Source organism: Gigantopelta aegis, chromosome 11 (assembly GCF_016097555.1).
Source record: "Gigantopelta aegis isolate Gae_Host chromosome 11, Gae_host_genome, whole genome shotgun sequence".
Lineage (NCBI taxonomy): Eukaryota > Metazoa > Mollusca > Gastropoda > Neomphalida > Peltospiridae > Gigantopelta > Gigantopelta aegis.
Window position 1 is genome coordinate 3,936,946 of NC_054709.1, and position 18,534 is coordinate 3,955,479.

General features: G+C 37.9%; 1 protein-coding gene across 1 annotated transcript in view; it reads right to left on the minus strand.

Moving 5' to 3' along the window:
- The window catches only part of LOC121385505 (glyoxylate/hydroxypyruvate reductase A-like), a 37,790-nt gene extending 19,558 nt beyond the window's left edge, over positions 1–18,232 (minus strand). The window contains exons 1-4 of the mRNA XM_041516207.1: positions 17,939–18,232; positions 12,619–12,775; positions 4,637–4,765; positions 661–698 (exon numbers count right to left, since the gene is read on the minus strand). Of these exons, the coding sequence (XP_041372141.1) occupies positions 661–698; positions 4,637–4,765; positions 12,619–12,763 (312 nt within the window). The 5' untranslated portion in view covers positions 12,764–12,775; positions 17,939–18,232. The remainder of the gene's footprint in view (positions 1–660; positions 699–4,636; positions 4,766–12,618; positions 12,776–17,938) is intronic.
- Positions 18,233–18,534: the final 302 nt, after the last annotated feature.

Below are 18,534 nucleotides of genomic sequence, written 5' to 3' on the forward strand. Positions count from 1 at the left end.
TAAATAACCAGTTTTAAATGTATTGGTGTGTTATTAACAAATATTACTGTATTTTTAATTCTAAATAACCAGTTTTAAATGTATTGGTGTGTTATTAACAAATATTACTGTATTTTTAATTCTAAATAACCAGTTTTAAATGTATTGGGGTGTTATTAACAAATATTACTGTATTTTCAATTCTAATAACCAGTTTTAAATGTACTGGGGTGCTAGTAACAAATATTACATTCTTTACAATTCTAAATAATCAGTTTTAATTGCCATGGGGTGCTATTAACAAATATTACTTTATTTTCGATTCTAAATAATCAGTTTTAATTGCACTGGGGTGCTATTAACAAATATTACTTTATTTTCAATTCTAAATAATCAGTTTTAATTGCACTGGGGTGCTATTAACAAATATTACTTTATTTTCAATTCTAAATAACCAGTTTTAATTGCACTAGGGTGCTATTAACAAATATTACTTTATTTTCAATTCTAAATAATCAGTTTTAATTGCACTCCGGTGCTATTAACAAATATTACTTTATTTTCGATTCTAAATAATAAGTTGTAAATGTATTGGGGTGTTATTAACAAATATTACTTTCTTTTTAATTCTAAATAATCAGTTTTAACTGAAATATCGCTTTCTGGTTTACGTTGACATACCTGTTTGTTTTTCAATGTCTTCCATATAGCATCACTTCCTGTAAATGAAACAAAACCACATTACACTTATTTAGCTATTTTTCATCCCAGCCAGTGCACCACGACTGGTATATCAAAGACAGTGGGATGGTGATTACAAAAGATCCCTCGCTACTAATGGAAAAATATAGCGGGATTCCTCTAAGACTATATGTCAAAATTACCAAATGTTTGACATCCAATAGCTGATGATTAATAAATCAATGTGCTCTAGTGTGTTATTAAACAAAACACACATTACTTTAACACTAGAGACATCTGCCGCCCTATAGTTTGTGTTTCAGTCTGTAGTTATATACTAGTCACAACACGTTAAGGGCCAGTATCAAATCTTACCTTTTTTTTAAATTAAAAGAAAAATCAGGGGCGGTGATAAGTAACGAAAAGTAGGTTACTGACTTGAATAAAGCATCTCAGATTGCTTGTACACGAGCCTTTTAATCACAGTTTTTTTGATTGCCGGTAGAAAACGTATGGCAAATGCATTTTAAAAATCCGATTTTCTTTTAGCTGACTAAGCAGGTCGCCAGCCTGAAAACTGCCTGATGCCCGTGATACTCCTTTCTATGTTTCATTAGGGCTGGTAGGGTATACATCGTTTTGCTATCTGCGTTCGGATAACCATGCCACCAAAAAGTTAATTGAGCATTCTGGACTGTGGTCTCGAGCCCTGACATGGCGGATTCATGGCATATCCATGAAACAAGTAGCGAGATGGCTGCAAGTGAGCCATTCCGTCATCCATTAACTGTAAGAGCGTTTCCATACCACTGGCACAACGAATGGGCTACTCCTCTCAGACGCAGTGTCCATGTGGCCCTTAACTTCTTTGGTTACCCGTTGGTGGGCCCATTGTCCTATCTCTTGCTCCAGCCAGGGCACCGCGACTGGTACATAAAAGGCCGTGGTATGTGCTATCCTGTCTATGGGATGGTGCATATAAAAGATGCCTTGCTGCTAATCGAAAAGAGTAGACCATGAAGTGGCGACAGCGGGTTTCCCCCCTCAATATCTGTGTGGTCCTTAACCATATGACGCCATATAACCGTATATAAAATGTGTTGAGTACGTCGTTAAGTAAACCATTTCTTTCCTTCCTTCCTTCCCTTAACTTCTTGTGACAAGTATATATATAGAGTGCATGATTCGACAACAGAGCCAACGAGCAATCCATAGTTGGTTTCTTAAATTAATTATACATATACTACAGTACAGAAACCTACCCTATTTATATAGATGCGCGATATACATTTTGAGCAATACGTATCCCGATATTGCTCTAGCGTACACGTATACTGCGCTTATATGTGCCCACTTACACTGGGTTATTTCTCGTTCCTGCCAATACACCACGGCAGGTATTTCAAAGGCCGTAGTATGTGCTAGCCTGTCTGTGGGATGGTGCATATGAAAATGTTTGACATCCAATAGCCGATGATTAATAAATCAATGTGCTATAGTGGTGTCGTTAAACTAAACTTTTTTTCATGAAATTATAGCATTTTATAAATTCTAATAACTGAGAATTCGTGTTTGCAATATATCGTGGTACATATCGCAATTTAGATCCCTGTATCGCTCTAAATCGCAATTTATGAAAATTCTGGCAATACCAATTACTACATATTTATATATCCCACTTTCTCGAAATTCATCTGAACCCACCGTACCCATTTCCACCCCACCTTACACAGTATCTATCCTTTCCTTCGCTCATATCTACCATTTTCCGCTCTACCCTACATACACACACCCTTTTTCACTCTACACTTGCACACCCCATTCTACACTCACACACACCCTACCGTTTTCCACCCTACCCTACATACACACACCCTTTTCCACTCTACTCTACACTCGCACACTCCATTCTACAGTCACCCACACCCTACCGTTTTCCACCCTACCCTACATACACACACCCTTTTCCATTCTACTCTACACTCGCATACCCCATTCTACACTCACTCACACCCTACCATTTTCCACCCTACCCTACATACACACACCCTTTTCCATTCTACTCTACACTCACACACCCCATTCTACACTCATTCACACCCTACCGTTTTCCACCCTACCCTACATACACACACCCTTTTCCACTCTACTCTACACTCGCACACCCCATTCTACACTCACTCACACCCTACAGTTTTCGACCCTACCCTACATATACACACCTTTTTCCAATCTACTCTACACTCGCACACCCCATTCTACACACACTCACACCCTACCGTTTTCCACCCTACCCTACATACCTACACCCTTTCCCACTCTACACTCACACCCCCCAATCTACACTCACTCACCCCATTCTACACTCACTCACACCCTACCGTTTTCCACCCTACCCTACATACCTACACCCTTTCCCACTCTACACTCACACACCCCATTCTACACTCACTCAAACCCTACCGTTTTCCAACCTACCCTACATACTCACAACCCTTTTCCACTCTACACTCGCACACCCCATTCTACACTTACTCACACCCTACCGTTTTCCAATCCACCCTACATACACACACCCTTTTTCATTCTACTCTACAATCGCATACCCCATTCTACTCACTCACCCCATTCTATACTCACTCACACCCTACCGTTTTCCACCCTACCCTACATACACACACACGTTTCCATTCTACTCTACACTCACACACCCCATTCTACACTCACTCATACCCTACCGTTTTCCACCCTACCCTACATACACACACCCTTTTCCACTCTACACTCGCACACCCCATTCTACACTCACTCACACTCTACCGTTTTCCACCCTACCCTACATACTTACACCCTTTTTCACTCTACACTCACACCCCCCATTCTACACTCACTCACACCATACTGTTTTCCACCCTACTCTACATACCTACACCCTTTTCCACTCCACGCTCGCACACCCCATTCTACACTCACTCACACCCTACCGTTTTCCACCCTACCCTACATACACACACCCTTTTCCACTCTACTCTACACTCACACACCCCATTCTACACTCACTCACACCCTACCGTTTTCCACCCCACCCTACATACACACACCCTTTTCCACTCTACACTCACACACCCCATTCTACACTCACTCACACCGTACCGTTTTCCACCCTACCCTACATACACACACCTTTCTCCATTCTACTCTACACTCGCACACCCCATTCTACACTCACTCACACCGTACCGTTTTCCACCCCACCCTACATACACACACCCTTTTCCATTCCACTCTCACATTATCCTTTTCCACTTCACTCTACAATTATCCACACCACATCTTTCTTCCTGGAATAAATGTGTCTTCAACAGGCATAAGCCTACGAGGCAGTGGGGCAGGGGGGCAGGGGGGCAGGGGGGCGGGGGGCAGGGGGCAGGGGGGCACGGGGCAGGGGGGCAGAAGGCAAAACCTCAAATTCGGACAAAATATATAGAGATATTCGGGAAAAGTGTGCTAACCTGAGACCTTTTTACCATGTATTTCCATCTTTTTACTATCAAAATTAGTTGTAATCCATGTAAAAACGCGTAGTGATTCATTTGCAATCCTATATAGCTGTTTGGTAGTAATGGTAATATATATATGAATAAACGTTTAATTTGGGCAAAACCCAGCCTACCCACCAACAAAAATAGGGGCCCGTACCATGGGCGTACATAGGATTTTGAAAAGGGGGGTTCCAAAATAGATTGCAGAGATATTGGGCATATATTTCTATGTTGAGTTTTGAAAAGGGGGGTTCCAAAATAGATTGAAGAGATATTCGGCATATATTTCTATATTGAGTAAATATAATAATGTCAGATATATTAAATTATAAAAAAAGCGATTTCAGGGGGGGTTCGGTCGAACCCATCGAACCCCCCCCCCCCCCCCCCCCCCATGTACGCCCATGCGTACGCATATGTGAACAGGCCTTTACCTGCAGCCACTGACTGAGCCCATCGCAGATTAACGCAGCGGTGGACTATTTTGGAGAAGAAAGTCATAGATCCGAAATACACCTCAACCTGGGACAAATCTCCCAGTGCCTCGTCATTTGGGTCATCATCTGGAATTAAAGGAAAGGAATGTTCATTTGATGGAAAGAAGAAATGGAAATAAAGGAAAGAAGTGTTTGTCTGACGAAAGGAAGGAATGGAATTAAAGAAAAGAAGTGTTTATTTGATGAAAGGAAGAAATGGAATTAAAGAAAAGAAGTGTTTATTTGATGCAAGGAAAAAAAAATGTCTTTAAAACGACGCACTCATCACATTTTAATTAAAAAAATTAAATTAAAATTGCAAACATTTGATTCTATGTATTTTATTTTATATAAGAACGTGTTTGTCGTGATTATTCGATGTAGAATTCTATATTGAAACCACTGTAAAGTTGTATCTTTTAAACATATAAATGGTAAATTATATACTTTTTCCCACTCCTGTAATGATAGTATGAAACCTAAATTGTAATAGTTTCTTTGGGAAGTTGGCACTATTGTCGATTTGTTTAAAATATTATACATTTCTTTGCACCCTTTTGTAGTTTTAAAAAATAACTCCAATTTAAAAGGAAATATAGGATTTAAGGTGTTAACCTGTTGGTTGTTGATACTTGACAATGTGCAATGCATAAAGGTTTTAACTGCTTTGATTAAAGATGCATGTTCTAAGAAGTTTGAATGTATGTGAAATTTAAATCTAAATGTTTCATAGGTTAAAAATCTACCATGTTCATCCATTAAATTTTGAATAAATATAACTCCATTTTTAATATAGTTTTCATAATATATAGGTTTGTGGTCAATAGTTATTTTACTATTAAACCAAATATTAATTCTAATTATTTCATTTTTACATTCGAGAATTAGTTTTTGTTGAATTAGCCACCAACTATGTAAAACATTTTCCCAGAAAGAGTTACTTTTTTTTTCTTTTCTTTTTTTTGATAAAATAATCCCCACACGTAATAAGTTTTTGCACAGATAATTTTGTAGTAACTTCAAAAAATGTTTTCCATTTTGCGTTAGTTGAAAATAGTCTGCTAATCCAGGTGGATTTTAAAGCTATCATAAAATTCAAGATATTTAGCATTTTAAGACAACCATTTGAGTAACTTTGAGTTAAAACTTCGCGTTTTATTCTGTCTGGTTTATTTTGCCAGATAAAGTTAAAAAACATTTTATCTATTTGTTTTATCATTTTGTCTGGTGGGTTAGGTAGTGAAATTAGTAAGTGTGTTAATTTAGGAATAATAAAGGATTTTAAAACAACTACTCTACCGAACACAGTCAGTTTTCTTGTTGTCCAAAGTTTTATTAAATGTTTTATTTCATTAATTTTTATTTCATAATTAATTGTAGTAATTTGTTTCAGGTCAACTGAAAATTTTATTCCTAACAAATCAAAATGTTCTGCACCCCATTCTAATTTCCATCTTACTTGATGATAAACCTCTTTTGAGAACTTTTTACTGCCTATCCAAATGACTTTCGATTTCGAATAGTTTATCTTCAAACCAGAAGCATTAGCATACACATCTAGGATTTTTAACGTATTCTCAAGGGATTTGGGAGATCCATCTAGAATAAAGGTTGTGTCATCTACTAATTTTTAAACCATTTATATTTTTAGAATTTCTGATTAATATTGCGAGGATTTCTGCACATATAATAAAAATATATGGTGAGAGAGGGTCACCTTGTCTACATCCACGTTCTAAGTTGAAGCTTTCTGATAAAAATCCATTTTGAAGTACTCTTGAAGTTGAATTGTTATAGAGGGTTTTTATCCAGTTTTTAATAGATATTTTAAAATTAAACAATTCCAACGCTGTTTCGATAAATTTCCAAGAAAGAGAGTCAAATGCCTTTTCGAAATCTATTAATAATAACATACCAGGTGTATTTTGTTCTTCTGTGTACTGCAATATATCGTATATTAATCTTATATTTTCCCCAATATATCTACCTTTTATGAAACCAGTTTGATCACTTGCAATAAGTTTGTCTAATACATTTTTTATTCGATTTGCTATGCATCCTGATGCAATCTTGTATGTACAATTCAACAGAGTAATTGGCCTCCAATTCTTGAGAAATTGTTTTGGTTTATTTGGCTTTGGGATACAAGTGATCACGCCTAGTTTTTGAGTATTTGACATTTTGCTTATACTGTAACTGTAATTAACTTGACCGTATAATAAAATAATCAATATCGTTCCAGAACATTTTGAAAAACTCTGCTGTAAACCCATCTGAACCAGGGCTTTTGTCATTTTTCATATTTTTGAGAAAAGCTAATGCTTCAGAATAACTAATTTCACCTTCTAGTTCTTCTGCTTCATCATTACTGAGTTTGTTAAAATTGATATGTGTTATAGTTTCCATAAAGTCATCGTCAATTTGCTTATTTCTTTCGGAGTAGAGAGTTTGGTAAAATCGTTTTGTTTCTTCTAAGATATCTTTTTGATTGGTTATTATTTGTCCATTACCTAACTCTATTCTAGAAATTAGCTTACTAGTATAGTTCCGTGATTCCATGTTACAAAAGTATTAGTAGGTTTTTCTCCTTCTTCGATCCATTTCGCTCTTGATCTGACAAATTTGCCTTTTAATGTGTTTTTTCTTAATTCTATTAATTCGTTTCGTTTTTGTTCTAATATTTCTGAGTTAATCTGGTTTTCATCTTCTTCTAATTGTTTAATTTCTTCAGTTAATTTAGTCTCTAGTATATTTTCTGTTTTCTTTTTAAAAACTGAATATGATATTGTTTTCCCTCGTATTTCCATTAACAGAATTTCTAGGAAGAGCTATCATTAATGGTCAATTGAATATTTTTGTTAGGAATATTGCTAATGTTCTCTAAATTATAAACAGGTACGGCATACTGACTTTTGATATCTCTAACTGTCTCTTTAATGACATTAATATAGTTTTTATCTCTTAGTAACAAGTTATTAAATTTCCACAACCCTCTACCTCTTTGGAAATGACAGAACTTTAATTGCAGTACTACACCAGAATGATCAGATTGATAACTACTTTCAAACATTACCATGTTTACGTTAGCCATTAGATTTTCAGATAAAAGATAAAAATCCAACCTCGCTTGTTTAAGTGGATTTTTTTTAGTCCAAGTATACTTCCTCAAGTTAGGGTGTAGTTCTCTGAATGGGTCTTTAAAACCAAATTTCTCAAAATGTTCTAATATACATTCTCTGGCTCTTGGGTTATTTATATGTATATAGTTTCTAGTGTCCAAATTATGATTTAATGCTATATTAAAGTCTCCACAAATAATAAAGTTTTCATTTTGAAAATCTTCTATATGGTCAAAAATATTTTTATAAAAATTGGGACTATCTTCGTTTGGTCCATAGATATTTACAAGTGTAATCCTCTCTCCTTCTATAGTTATATCTATTATTATGAAATTACCTGCATGATCAGATTTCATTTTATGTATTTCATATTTAAAAGTATTATTAAACAAAATAGCCACGCCCCTAGAATTCCCTAAATATGAACTAAATAAACATTTATATCCCCACTGAGTTTGAATATATGGCTCTAGTTCAGAAATGAAATGTGTATCTTGTAGACAATAAATATGAAATTGTTTTTGCTTGAAATAATTAAACACATCTCTTCTTTTCTCTGGATTTCCCAAACCTTGACTATTAACTGTAATAATTTGCAATAACGCCATTACTAAGTTCATAAAGCTGATATGTATATGTTCTATGACAACGTACATGACTGATAAACAAGACATTATTTAACTCAATAACCTTATTAACAATGTAGGTTTCAAAGTAATAACAGCAGCATGCCAGAACTAGAGGTACAAATTTGTATATGATAGAGAAGAAGATAAAGTGTAACAATAAGTATAAGGACAGTCAGCGTTAAGAAATGTAAAAAATAACCCATAGGTCAAAGGTCACGAGTCCCTTGCCCCAGACCTTTTACAATTAAAAAATAATAATAATAATAATTAAAAAAAAAAAAAAAAAAAAAACACATATATATATATATATATATATATATATATTTTTTTTTTTTTTTTTTTTTTTTTTTTTAAATATCAAATAATGATTATAGTTCTAACAATCAATTAACTAATCAATCAATCTCTGAATGAATGAATGAATGAATAAATGAACAGAGTAGTAATTCCTTGATGAAATAGTAGTCCAGTAATGGTAATAATAATAATAAGTTTAATAACAATGTATTTGTTGAAGAACGATTTTGTATATGAATATGTTTATAAGTAAATAGGTAGGATTTTAAACAGATAGATAAATAACGAAATGACAGGTGAATAGATGAATAAATGAATAAATAAATAAATAAATAAAAAATAAAAAAATTATAATTGAATAAGTAAGTAAATAAATAAATTAATTAATTAATTAATTTATTTATTTATTAATTAATTAATTAATTTATTTATTTATTTATTTATTTACTTACTTATTCAATTATAAATTTATTTATTTTATTTAATTAATAAGTAAATGAGTATAGTAGAAATGCCATTTGGCGATATTAATCCAGTAATAATAATAATAATAATAATAATAATAATAATACCAACAGTAATAATATTAAAATAATAGTAATATCATCCGTACCAATAATAATACGACATAATTCACGTCCGTATACTGTGTACATCTTGGCAAAAGAGACGGGCATGTAAAATAATAAGTAACTAGATGAGTGAGTGAATAGCTTTCGAATGGATAAATGAATTAGTGAATGGATTAATTTTCATGAACAAATGAATGAACGAACGAATGAATGAACGAATGAATGAAAAAATGAATGAACGAACGAACGAATGAATAAATGAATGAACGAGTTTCTGATTCAAATAACGGTCGAATATGAAAGATGAAGAACAACATAATTATATATGTTAAATAGTATAAATATTTCTGTAAAAAGTCGGTTTCGAGAAGAAGAGTAAAATTTTCAAAGTTCAATGTCAAGTAACGCAAACTAAATGCAATGTAATTAAAATTGCGGGACACCGTTTCTATAATAACATGACAGTATTAAACGTCGTCATTGTCCGTATCAGAGTCATAGGCACCATCCTTTAGAAACACAACTGGATCGACTCGAATAACTTTGTCATTGCTTTTCAATTTAACAAAAAACTTCGTATCCCTTGTCCAAGCGGTAGATACCTTTTCATGAACCTGAAGGCGTTTTAAGTAGGCCATATTTTTTGCGGTAAGGTCTTCACTGATCCCAATACCGGTTCCCGTGAGTTTCCGTCGCTTGTGTATTACTTTGCTCTTGTGGATGTTGGAGGTGAACTTCACTATGATGGGACGCGATTTAACTTGTTCAAATCTCCCCACACGGTGCGCAATAACAATGTCAGACTGATTTACCTCTGCACCAATTTTAGTGAAAATGCCCATCGCCGCCTCAACAGATTGTTCTGCCGTTTCTTGTTTGTTTTCATCCGCTACGCCAAAAACTCGAATACTGCTCTTACGTGTGTACTGTTCTAAATCATTGACCTTACCAAGAGCCACATTACTTGAAAACACAGCCGAGTTTACATCACAATCCAGTTTTTTGCATTTCTCTTTCAATGTTTTGTTTTCTTTTTCGAGCTGAGAGAAATTTGTTTTTAATTACGGTTATATATGGACATATGGTTGAGTCATTCTCCCGAAATGTGTCATATTGCGTTACCCACCCCTAATATTGATAAAAATTAAGAAAACTGAGATAAACATCACTTTGATAATTAAATATTAATTAAAAACTCACAGAGAAATTTTATAGCACAAAGGCACCTGAATTTATGAACAAATGTTTGATTTACTAGGGTACAAAACCTTAAATTGCCATGTTACAAATCAAGGCCATGAGACTGAACCTAAATCGAAATAACTCAAAACTGATTCAATGCAGTATTTTATAACAATCAGTCGATTAATAATGACTTGAAGATGGAAAACATGTATTCTCTGGCTGAAATTACGTTTTTAATGTTTCATTTACATTTTTTATTTTACAAGATTATCATTCCCTGTTACTAATTTTGCAAATAACACGTCAACACCGTAACGCCGGTCGGCAAACACAGTCTATGAAGTATAATGATAAACCAAGAGATGTTACATGATTCCTTCCAAGTAGAGGAACCACAATATTTTCAAATGATATTAACGAAAAGTGCCGTCAAGTTTAGTTTTGTATAAATGACCAGGCAAAACAGGGATGGGTCACTGCGTATGTTTATTCTCTGTCAACACCGTAACGGGCATAATTAATATAATAATGTATTAAATTAATATGATTCATTCAGAGGTCATCATAAATGGATGCTTCGAAGATAGCTTGGCAATTCAACATAGCTAATCAACAATAATGAGATGAAAATTTGTGTTTTTGTTAAATTTTGTCAACACCGAAACGGTCAACACCGTAACATTATGACGTCACGCTTTAAAATGTACTGAGTTGTCGCAAAACAAATATTCATTTGCACTTCTATTGTTTTGGCCATTTAATTGTATGAACATGCAATATTTGCGTCCATCATTCTATTTTCATAGCAATTGGAAGCTTTCCCAGTGTTGCTTGTTAAAAACAATATGGTCATGCTATTTTGCTCTTTGATGGGCTAATAAAAATATGAATCAGTAAATGTTTATCACGTATAAAATATTTCTTTCTGGGTTTCTTTATATTAAAAGAAAACAAAGTATGTGAACATGTATGGCAGCCATTGTTATCAAACCCAGTTTCGGAAAACAAAATGGATATAAAAATAATAAAATCCTATGTAAAGATTGAATTTGAAATACATTCACCTGACCCCAGAGATAAGACATTACCATAAAACATCGTATTTTAAAAACATTATTTTTAAAAAGGTACTACTATACAAAGTAACAGCTTCTGGGAGAATGACCCGGTTAAGGTCCACACAGATAATTAAGAGAGGAAATCCGCTGTTGCCAAGACATGGGCTACTCTTTTTCGGTTGTAGCAGCAAGGTTATCTTTAATATGCAACAACCAGCACACAAGACGGTACATATTATCACGTTACACCACCTGTGGGGCACTGGTTGGAACGAGAAATGGCCCAATGGGCCCACCAATGGGGATCGATCCACAGACGGGGACTTCTGGTTACCTAAGATTTTCAAATATTACTCCGTTGGTTCTAGCACCTTTCCCTGGGCCTAAATCAAATTCAAACTCGCACTGGGTGCGAGCCGGTACTGGGATGCGAACCCGGTACCTATCAGATTTAAGTCTGACGGCTTAACGACTGCACCATCGAGGCCACGGGAAGGGAACTACATGGGGAAAAGGGCACATGGACTAACTCCCTAAAGGGAACTTCAATGAAAATTTTAAACAAATTGTTAAAAAAAAAGGGGCACAGTGAGGGAGGAATACATTCTACATTGTAGGCGCGGATACGGGGGGGGGGGGGGTCAAGGGGCTCTGGACTTCCCAACCCACCCCCCTGCTCAGCACAACAATTTGTTTTCACTTATTTTAATTAATGAATAGGCACTCTTAAATATTTTTTATTTAATTACTTGCATATGAACCCACACCTGGAACAATTTCTGGATTGTATTGCATTTAACTGCATTGTATATACAATCGGCATTTGTATGGATCATTGTATCGATGGATTAATAAATAGATAAAGGGAGGAGTGAGAGAAGGAAGGAGAGAAGGAAGGAGGGAAGGATACATTCTACATTGTATTCAAAATTGACAGTTGTATGGATCTTGTATGGATGAATGAATAAATGGATAAAGGGAGGAGTGAAGGAATGATGGATTGAGTGAATGAAGGAAGGAGGGAAGGAAGGAAGAAGGAAGGAATACATTCTACATTTGTATACAAAACATGTGACTTACACATTGATTTAATCCTGAGCAGTCTGACGTTTGCCCCTGGAATCTTCTCCAGTTGTTGCGAGACATAACTGTAATGGCTGTCCCCAGGTAGCACTGCTAAAATTAGTGGTGATGTCATTGTATCCGAGTTCTGACTGGCCGACATATCTGTGTGGTCCTTAACCATATAATAGTAAATAAAATGTGTTGAGTGCGTCGTTAAATAAAGCATTTCCTTCTTTATTACTCATCGGCTATTTGATATCAAACATTTGGTCATTTTGACATATAGTCTTAGAGAGGAAACAGTCCGCATTTATCCATTAGTAGCAAGTGATCTTTTATATAATATGCACCATCCCACATACATGATAGCATATATACCACGGCCTTTGATATACCTGTCTGTCTGTCTCTCTCTCTCTCTCTCTCTCTCTCTCTCTCTCTCTCTCTCTCTCTCTCTCTCTCTCTCTCTCTCTCTCTCTCTCTCTCTCTCTCTCTCTCTCTCTCTCTCTCTCTCTCTCTCTCTCTCTCTCTCTCTCTCTCTCTCTCTCTCTCTCTCTCTCTCACTAACCAGTGTATCATTAACCACTAACTCACTGTCCAGGGCCCCATTCTACAAAGCGCTCTCAGCCCTAAGATCACCTTAAGTTCATAGCTTATGCACTAAGGTGATCTTAGTGCCAAGATCGCTTCCTGTGACGGGGCCCTGGACAGAGAGCCCAGATAGCTGAGGTGTGTGTGTCCAGGACAGCGTGTTTGAACCTTAATTGGATATAAGCATGAAAATAAGTTGAAATGAAAATACAATATTACAGCAATTAAATAAAAGTACGCAAGCCGGTCCATCGCATGGTAAATCGCTCGCCTGATGCGCGGTCGGTCTGGAATCGATCCCCATCTGTCAGGTCAGGTTAGGTTAGGTCAGGTCATAGGGCTTAACGTGCCCATTGTCTCGTACGCTTATGGTTGGGTTATCGTTTTGGGAAGGAAGGAAGGAAATGTTTTATTTAACGACGCACGCAACACATTTTAATTACGGTTATATAGCGTCGGACATAGAGTTAAGGACTACACAGATACTGAGAGAGGAAACCCGCTGTCGCCACTTCATGTGGTACTCTTTTCGATTAGCAGCAAGGGATCTTTTATATGCACCATCCCAAAGACAGGATAACACATACCATGGCATTTGATATACCAGTCGTGGTGCACTGGCTGGAGCGAGAAATAGCCCAATGGGCCCACCGACGGGGATCGAAGTCAAATTTAGGTTTTAGACCAACCGAAAAATCAGAAACTAAGCACAGCATACTAGGTACTTAATTTAATAGTTTACTGGTTCTGTGATCTCCAAAACCCAAATGAATACACGGCGGTTCTCAAATAACAGACACCAATATGCTGGACCGAAGAGAACTAAATTCTGTACTCATACTGGAAAACAAAAAAAGAAAGAAATGTTTTATTTAACGACGCACTCAACACATTTAATATACGGTTATATGGCGTCAGACATAATAATGGTTAAGGGCCATACAGACATTAAGAGAGGAAACCCGCTGTCGCCACTTCTTAGGCTACTCTTTTCGATTAGAAGCAAGGGATCTTTTATATGCACCATCCCAAAGACAGGATAACACATACCACGGCCAGTCGTGGTGCACTGGCTGGAACGAGAAGTAGCGCAATGGGGCCATCGACGGGGATCGATCTCACACCGACCGTGCATCGAGCGAGCGCTGTACCACTGGGCTACATTTCGCCCACTGAAAAACAATGGAACGACTCGCGCGTCTGCAACTAAACATAGAATGATTAGACAGTGATAGGGTACTGTTTAATAGTGCATTAACTGAACATAGAATGGTTAGACAGTGATAGGGTACAGTTTAATAGTGCGTCAACTGAACATAGAATGGTTAGACAGTGTTAGGGTACAGTTTAATAGTGCGTCAACTGAACATAGAATGGTTAGACAGTGATATGGTACAGTTTAATAGTGCGTCAACTGAACATAGAATGGTTAGACAGTGATAGGGTACTGCTTAATAGTGCGTCAACTGAACATAGAATGGTTAGACAGTGATAGGGTACAGTTTAATAGTGCGTCAACTGAACATAGAATGGTTAGACAGTGATAGGGTACAGTTTAATAGTGCGTCAACTGAACATAGAATGGTTAGACAGTGATAGGGTACAGTTTAATAGTGCATCAACTAAACATAGAATGATTATACAGTGATAGGGTACTGTTTAATAGTGCATTTCTCTCAGACATTTCAAGTTCCATAATAAGTGTACTTGGGGGGGGGGGGGGGGGGGATACTGAACCTGAGCAAAGCATCAAATTCGGGCAAAAATTATAGACATATTCGGGTAAACTGTACAAATCTAAGACCTTTTTATCATGTATTTCTATCATGCTACCCTCAAAATTAGTTGTAACCCATGTAAAAATGCGTAGTGCTTCGTTTGCAACATTATATAGCTGTTTGGTAGTAATGTTAATATGAATAAATTCAGGCATTTTCGTTTAATTCGGGCAAAAATCAGACTGGTCACCCCCCCCCCCCCCCACCCCCCCCCCCCCCCCCCCCCCCCCCCCCATCCTACAAAATTGGGAGCCCGTACATCTATGACCAGTTCTAAATTATTGTTAGCGATATTGTTTTTTTAAACCACAGGCGAAATGCCACATGCTACATACGCATGGTGTTTCGTGTTCCAGGGCTTGACGTCCCCAGCCAACCTAATCAATACTTCACAACAATAAAGTTTCATATCACCTGAAGTAATTTCCGTTTGGGTCGATTAAAAAATTTTTTTTAATCAGTTCTGGTATATGGGCATGTAAGAAGAACAGAGTCGGCGCCGGGCTGTGACGACAGGCTGAGCGAATCTGTATATTGTATATGCATGTATGTATATATATGTGTATATGTTTATGTATATGTATATGTATATGTATATGTATATGTATATGTATATGTATATGTATATGTAGATAGATAGATAGATAGATAGATAAGTGTTTTATTTAACGACGCACTCAACACATTTTATTTACGGTTATATGGCGTCAGACATATGGTTAAGGACCACACAGATTTTGAGAGGAAACCCGCTGTCGCCACTACATGGGCTACTCTTCCGATTGGCAGCAAGGGATCTTTTATTTGCGCTTCCCACAGGCAGGATAGCACAAACCATGGCCTTTGTTGAACCAGTTATGGATCACTGGTCGGTGCAAGTGGTTTACACCTACCCATTGAGCCTTGCGGAGCACTCACTCAGGGTTTGGAGTCGGTATCTGGATTAAAAATCCCATGCCTCGACTGGGATCCGAACCCAGTACCTACCAGCCTGTAGACCGATGGCCTGCCACGACGCCACCGAGGCCGGTAGATAGATTGATAGATATTACTAAAAATATGCTAGGGATCACTATTTAGGGTGGTATTATATTTTTCGGCTTGGGTATCACACAAAAACTAAAAATGGCATGTATTCGAGGACATGTTTATTTCCTGAATTAAATTGCTGTATACCAAATTTGAACAATAGGTAACACGCGTTCTGTCATCAAAGAAGCAGACCCCCCAAAATGGAGGTTTCAGAATGTTACTCCAAGTCATGAAAATGTCCTAAACAGTTCAATTACCAGCTGCAACAACTGTCGGTATCTTGTGTGTGACCCACATGATGCAATCACAGCCTGGCAACGGCGTCTCGTGTCTCTGGATGGCTGCCATCTCAAGATTGTTCCACTCTTCAGTGAGGGCATTCCCCAGTTCCACGATAGTTGTTGGTTGGACCGGACGTCGCGAAATCGCCACCTGTAGCATGTTCCAAACATGCTCGATCGGGTTCAGATCAGGTGAGCGTGCTGGCCATTCCATACGGACGATGGTCTCCTGCTGGGGGTAATCCTCAACCACCCTGGCACGATGAGGTCGTGGCAACCCTACGCTGTGATGACCCACATTCCCCGCATGCCCATGGCCCTGCTCAATTCTTCGGTGGTCAACTGACGACGTTGACGCTGAGGAGGCATTGAGGACCTCAAATGCGGTAAAAATGTTCTCGAAACTGATGCTAACCTTTCAATAACATGTGTACGACGACGCTGTCTCTGCAAGCCAGTACAGAGGTTGTCAAGTTGCACGTGCATACCGTGACCTCAAAGGCGCATGATGATCACTTAAGCGTGTGATTGAGGCCCTAGTGGGCTAACCCATTAAGTGTAAATAGATATGTTTCAATATGGGGTCATTGAATAATATTACCAGTTACTGACAATGAAATGGCTAAATAAATACTTTTTAAAATCTCGAAATGCCCAAACGTGATGTAGTAAACAAGTATAATCAGCAAGAAAATATCAACTTAATACCCTAAATGTGGGTTTAGCTGTTCGCTGCCGGACTAGGCACTCAACCGACTGATGTAGTCGTTATAAAAGCAGATAACTTTTTATTTCATTTCAACTTATTTGTCCAATTAAGGTTCAAGCAAGCTGTCCTGGGCGCACACCTTAGCTATCTCGGATGTCTGTCCAGGACAGTGGGTTAGTTGTTAGTGGTCAGTGAGAGAGTAAAAGGTGTAGTGGTCTTACATCTACCCATTGAGTTTTAAAACTCACTCTGGGTGGGAGCCGGTACCGGGCTGCGAACTCAGTACCTACCAGCCTTATATCTGATGGCTGAACCACGACACCACTGAGGCCGGTACCGGGCTGTGAACCCAGTACCTACCAGAGAGAGAGAGAGAGAGAGAGAGAGAGAGAGAGAGAGAGAGAGAGAGAGAGAGAGAGAGAGAGAGAGAGACACACACACACACACACACACACACACAGGACCGGCCTCGGTGGCGTCGTGGTTAGGCCATCGGTCTACAGGCTGGTGGGTACTGGGTTCGGATCCTAGTGGAGGTATGGCATTTTTAATCCAGATACCGACTCCAAACCCTGAGTGAGTGCTCCGCAAGGCTCAATGGGTAGGTGTAAACCACTTGCACCGACCAGTGATTCATAACTGGTTCAACAAAGGCCATGGTTTGTGCTATCCTGCCTGTGAGAAGCACAAAGAATGACCATATGTTTGACGGCCAATAGCCGATGATAAGATAAAAAAATCAATGTGCTCTAGTGGCGTCATTAAATAAAACAAACTTTACTTTTTTTACACACGCACACACACACACACACACACGCACACACACACACACACACAGGCACACACACTGACACAAACAGACACACACACACACGCGCGCGCACACACACATGCACACACTTACACACACAGGCACACACACACATACAGACACACACACTCACCTGTTGCGAAATCTGTTCCGGACACTTGCTTAAAACTGAAATACGTAATGAACACAGTTAAGCTCCAGTCATAGTATTACGTTTTGGCCGCGCCGTTGTGCCCCGTTTCTCATCCCAACGTTCGGGGAAAATAATTGCAAATTTCGGCCGGGTGCCACGTTGTGCCACGTTGTCGCCTCGTAATCCTGCTGTGACACGATTAACAGGTGACACCGAAGATCAAAGCCGGGTTATGCCTCACTGCTGCTACGCTCTAAGCCTTGTTGTCGGTACATTGTTCCACGTTATGCCTCGCTGCCGCTACACTTTAGCCTCGCTGTCGTCACATTTTCCCACTTTGTTCCGGTGGTCGCGGTGGTGAAAGTACAGTGGTCTCCAGGTGGCCTCAGACCACAATTAATTTCGCTATATGTTTCTATATAGCCTTAGTGGCTATAACATTTTTATTAATATCAGCAGGCCCGTGAAGTTTTGTATGTACCTTTGCCTGCATGGGGGACACATACCCTGAAAAGGACAACCCCTGTTGTCCAGCTCTTTCTCCCAGCATATTGGTTTAAACAGACACACCCTCTAAACCAGGCCGGAGTACACCC